Here is a 6,228-nt window from a genome sequence, read left to right as displayed (position 1 = left end):
TTTTTAATAGGTTATATATTTTTACGAATTATTAAAATTCATAAGACCGTTTAATATTATTGGTTAATTTTTGAATATTTTTATAAACAAGAGTAACATAATATGGGTCTAAAATTATTCATTAAAAATCGATTACAATATCTATTATATCTAGAGATCTTGCTAGTCGTTCAATCGATTTTTAATAAATAATTGTTAACTCATATTATGTTAATCTTGTTCCCGTAAAAAATATTCAAAAGGTAACCAACAATAAATAAATATAAACTGTTTTATGAATTTTGATGATTAGTAAAAATGTATTATTTGTTAAAATTTAAATGGCTCTTATTCAGTCAATTTTGGTTTTAGAGTCATGAAAAAAATCGATTTATTCCAATATAATGCGGCCGAGAAATGCAGTATTCCCTAAATTGGTAAACACACTGTATACATTAATTTTAGTAATATTACCCAAATATTTTGCATTATTTTCGCTAGAGGAACTATCACCATAAATATGGTAATTTAAATCCACGGTTAGCCTAGAGAACATTAGAGATGAGCAATCATCTGGTAGTTGACTAATTGTGACACTTTCATTACAATCAGAGACAATATAATAACATCCCGATATTCCAGGCCCTGAAAACCAAAAAATAAACTTATAATTTATTGAGTTTTTTTTAAAAAACATGTTGAGTTTTCTTAAATAAAACCAAACATACAGAACAGCAGAAGATTAAAAAAGTAATTAGTGTTTACAACTTTATGTAAACATTTTATTTTATTTCATTTTATCAGTCACTCTATTTCTGAATCAGGTATGACACTGAAAAGTGCGTTTCTTGATAGCGTGTTTTGCTATGTTTTATGATACGGCAAAAACAGTAGGTTATGCACCTGATATGGATACCTACAGATAGATTTGCTTAACTACAAACACGTTATAAAATAATATAAATATAAGACACCTAAAACTAGATGCATTACACGACTTCGTCTGGGAAAAAATGAACAAATATAATCTATGCTTGGTTAATTCCGGTTTGAATGTAGGGCTTCAGTTCACGGACCAATTGGAAATGGTTTACCTTAACTAAAATGTTCGAACTGCACTCGACCCGAGCAATAACTTTACACATGACGTAATAAATTTGGGAAAACCCGTAAATAGGAATACTTACCCACATATTTCTATATTATTATTTTGAAATCATAACTTAATAGTATTTATTTAAATTTTAAATTTTTATTAATTTTGAAAAACAACTCAATTTACATTCTGGACGGAGTGACGAATGAATATCGATCTTACAATGTTGAGGATAAACAGGAATTTGTGTGTAAAACTTTCAGCATATTCAGCTAAATTGTTTTTGTTTTGTTTAGTGCAAAAACATAAAAAAAAAAAATTACTAAACACCTTCAATACATTTTAAAATTTCCTACACATGAATTCGTTTTCTAAATATTTTTTTGAGCTATTTATAGAATTTGAAAATTTCATTTTATTAGTTTGAGGATTCTAAACTTAAGTTTAGAAATTTATAATACCTTATATCCTCGTTAATTATCAATACGTAATTTAAATTACTTGATGTTAAGTTATTTATTTATTGTCCATAGTTATACTGTGCATAAATTGTATATTGAATTATAATTTATTGCATTGTTTTAAAATACGTTTAGAAATCAATAATTTAGCTTCGCCAGCAAAGTGAACTTTCCAAACTTGGTTTTCTATATATGTCAATAAAAAATATTCCCTGATTTAAAAAGTATGAACATTTAAAACAAGGCTCTTCATAAGGTGTTTTTAAAGGTAGCTAATATTAAAAAAATAATTTAAATACATACGCAAAATGTTGTTTTAAGAGCATTTGTAGTTGAAATGTTTCAAGTTATTTTTTCAAGAGTCGATTGATATTGAATATTAAATAGGTTATAAGTAAATAATAATCAAAATGACTGAAATTCAAACTGAATGTATCCTTTTTTTTTCGAGGAGAAAATATGTGCTATTCCGATTCGACCTTACCCGCGTAACTGCGTAAGGTCGAATCGGAATATGGGCATCAATCTGGCTGCGACGTATTGGAGTATACGTATTTGGTGTATTAACTATTTAGGTTGAATGTTATAGTATAACAACATGATCAAATTAGTTGCGAATTTTTGTATTGGTACCACAATTAAGGCAGGAGTCGCAGGACAATTTTTTTCATCGTCAGGCCACTTTTTCTTCACCTCAGTAAATATGTGTATTTTATGTAGGTACAAATGGATTGAAGGGTTATACATTTAATATATTGAAGAATTGAACAATTTGGAAAGTTCGAAATAGATAATCTATCATCTATGTATACCAATATGTATGTATACACCCATAAATAATAACTATAAACATTACTACCAATATCCCACATATTAAAATATTATATATTACATATTACATTATAGTACGTATTAGTTGTTTTTATTAACATTATGGTTTTTTTAAAAAATTATTTATGATTTGTGAATAAATAATTTGAAAGTATAATACAATAGTAGCAAATCAAACATATTTAAAACACTTTTCACTGTTATTTTTCATAAGTAAGCATTTGAAATCAAATTTTGACTAAAATCATAAAAATGTACACATTTTTTGTAGTTAAAAATTCATGAATTTTTCTTTCAACAACTAAAATGGCTTGAAATTGTAACACATGATATCTCATATTCTATTTTTTTCTACACACAAAAAAGTTTTAAAAATATCAAAATACATTTTAAACTAATTCTAAGCATATCATTCAAAAAGCCTGAAAACGAGATACAAAATATCCACACATAAAGTATCAAGTAAAACTACTAAAAAATTGAAATCCTACATTGGATACCAATTACCAATTATTTACGCATGAATAGAATAACGTATTATACTTACACAAACGTAAAACACGTTTGTAGACATTTAATTAATGTTTTTTTAAAATAATATATTTTAACAGGAAGCTCACCTTTTTGTTTTTGAGATTGTATGTGTATTGTCAATATAAGAATGTTAATAATTAAAAGTAAAGAATTGTAAAAGTACATTTTTATTAACTGTGTGTAATGTTATGCAGATTTAATACTTTATTCAGACATACTGTCGGCATTATTAATTATAATTTAATAACACACATAAAAGGTGCTTATTGTAAACTAATTTTTATCATATACTCGGATAATAATGTATTTTTAATTAATTAGCCTACATTTTATTGATATTAAATATTTATATTTCAGCTATTTGCACAACTAATATCAAGCATTCGAGCGAGCTTGTATACAATTGCGCACATAAACACATGTTTCAAATACAAACAGTTTTTGTGTTTCAATTTAAAGCTGACAGTTTATAAGCCGTATTGTTAGCAATTAATAACTAATAATTATAGAAAGGTTCAGGATTCAAAATACGACTGAAGCCTAAAACTATATAAATTATAAAAAAATCAAATTAACCAGTCACAAGTGGATTATTAAATGGATTTAATTGCAACTCAACTTTAATTATTATAAAATAATATAAACGTAGATAAAAATTTAATTTTCATACACAAAGAAATTTCCCTATAATGGTAAATACAACTTTGAGATAAAATAAAATGAATAACGAATGGGCGGCAATGTCAGTATTGAAATTACTGAAATACATTTTCTTTTAAAGTCAGAACTTGAAATATTATACGAAATTGAGAAAATAAAAATAAAGTATTGAACTTTATATGTTGAAAATGTACAAGGTGGCCAACCACGAGCCGAGACCTCTTGTGGTCGGAGCGGAGTGGATTTCCACAGCTCATAGACGGGAGAATTAATACTAAAATAATTAAATTCGTTACACGCTTTGAGGTAAAAAAAGTTCTTATATATAGGTATTATTTAAGTTTGCTCCAAGAAAGCATACAACTCGGACAAAAAGAAGTAAGAAAAACCAAATGTAATAAGTGGGTCTACCAATAATACACGTATACACATATAATTTATAAAAATAATGAATATACCTCCCATCGGCCACTCTGGCCGGTTACCGGGAGTACATAATGATGATAATAATAATAATAGCAATGCCGCAAAAATAAAAAAATATTGGGCACGATGCATTGAAAATAAATAATACAAAAGGGTACATTACCAATCGAGTTTAGAAAATAAAAAGTAAGGGGAAAACAGCAAGCAAATGAAAAAAAACATATTGAAAAAAAACGAAAACCAATCTTATAAAAATTATTATTAATTAATTTTTTTTTAATCAGTAGTTACATATTATTATTAATGTTATATAATATTATAATAAGCCATATGAAATAATATTACATTCCATTCATGTATAAGGTACAGTATCAACATTTTTGTATTACATTTCGATATTAAAATTACAAATAGTTTGTTAAAAAAATCAAATAAATGGTATAATATATCATGGAATGTAATTATGTAAAAGTATATGCGTGCAGGTACCTGTATAAATAAATTTATTTATTTAAAACGTATAATGTATACGATATAAGCTACAGCGTTTAAAACATTTTCTATAGAATTATCATCATTATTATAATGTCTTGTACCTAAGTACACAGTAAAAATAATTTTTCTTGCATATTTTCAAATATATGAAGGAGATACAACATTTTGTGTCCTAAGCGTTATTCATTGTGTGTACATCCATAATCATAGGATAAGAAGTAACTCCAACATTTTTATGTACATACCTTCTATGTTGTAGCTACTGAAATACATGAAGTAAAAGTGAGTAAGTCTATTCTAAGGTATGTATATGAAATAAGGATTTCGTAAACAAAGTTCCCTAGGTAAGTACTAAGTACTGAGAAATTATTTTAAAAGCAAGACGTCAACATCTAAAACTAAAATAGTGGAGTTACGAATATTGTTAGGGAAATATAAGTATTTATCACAACATCTGTTTTTTATACCTATTATTACAAAAAGTGTGCTGTAAATTATGATGTTTTACTGAATATTCCAAACAATGGCCTAAAGTTTGTTTTATTAATGATTGTTCATAATCCATAAAAATCACTTATCATTATAGATTTTCATTATACTTTGGTGGATAATGGACATCCTTTGACATTTTTCCAAAGTAGTCTAAATAACTAAAAGCTAGTCTAAAAATTTAAATGTATTTAGGTACCTACTATTGTCTATTGGAGCTGTTCTCAACCTTTTTATATTCGAGTACCAACTACACGCAGTTTGAACATTTGTAAGTACCACCAGACCCTCCTGCTTATTAATATTGTACACGTTTATTTTACATGTATATAATTTTATTTTATTAGGAATTACAATATGGTGACAATGTACATATTATGTACAATTATTATTATGGTTTAATGACACGGTTGGTGTTGTTTTGAACGGATGATGACGTCAATATAGGGCTCCCTTCATATTCGTAACTTTAAGACTTAAATCACTTTCTACGTTTAATCTATTTCAATGTATTTTATCTTTTGTGTACAATAAGTGAGAAAATGTATTTTCGCACAGCCCGCACAGGTATGTTGATACAAAAGTGTAATAACGCAAAAATTAGAATAAAAAGTATAAAATACTATGGAGAAATCACCGCAAATATTAATACGACACCTGCCAATACTAATATTTAAGATGGTCTAAATTTACGTTACTACCTTCCTCCTGATCGTCTTAGGGTTCTCGAGGTCGTGTATTCGAGAATTTGATCAAATACACTCTGATATAAATGTAAATGCATGCACATATAATTTAATATAATGCAGTCAACAATACTATATTCTATATTTTAATATATCTTACCTGACTCGCAGTTGTCACTGGGTTGGCAGTAGGAGTTTTAGGTGACACAAATTAATTATTTAAGATACTCGAAAAAATAAAGAAACACACTGATTATTCCTCGTAAAAAGGAGTCCAGTTGTCGCTCGTAGAATTCGGTATAGAGAGGTTGTCAATCTGTTTTCGCGTTGCGCCTGCACTCGTGAGAGATTGTTGGATTGTGGAGAGGTGCTCATGCACTGATGAGAGGCGACGACGCTGTCAAGCCAGCCAGATTCGCAGGCGGTCCCATCAAAGGCCTCCGTGTTTCTAAAGATTTACCGTTATCCTTAGTGATAGAGACCCTGATTGGACCATCCCTTGTATCCGGCTTCGTAAGAAACAGATCACACAAGTGGCGACAGATGGTCACAACTATGAGTGAGTTTCTAC

The 6,228-nt window shown here is 27.9% G+C and overlaps 1 protein-coding gene across 1 annotated transcript; it reads right to left on the bottom strand.

The window, feature by feature from the left end:
- Window positions 1-320: 320 nt before the first annotated feature.
- Window positions 321-3,158, bottom strand: LOC111041428. Its single transcript, XM_022325694.1, has 2 exons — window positions 2,988-3,158; window positions 321-624 (listed from the first exon to the last, which is right to left on the bottom strand). The coding sequence occupies exons 1-2, from the start codon at window positions 3,064-3,066 to the stop codon at window positions 371-373; spliced, it is 333 nt and encodes a 110-aa protein (XP_022181386.1). The 5' UTR covers window positions 3,067-3,158; the 3' UTR covers window positions 321-370.
- Between the last annotated feature and the right edge of the window lie 3,070 nt (window positions 3,159-6,228).

Source organism: Myzus persicae, unplaced genomic scaffold, assembly GCF_001856785.1.
Source record: "Myzus persicae strain clone G006 unplaced genomic scaffold, MPER_G0061.0, whole genome shotgun sequence".
Taxonomy (NCBI): domain Eukaryota; kingdom Metazoa; phylum Arthropoda; class Insecta; order Hemiptera; family Aphididae; genus Myzus; species Myzus persicae.
Note: the sequence above shows the minus strand (reverse complement) of the source record. Positions and strands in the feature narration are given on the sequence as shown.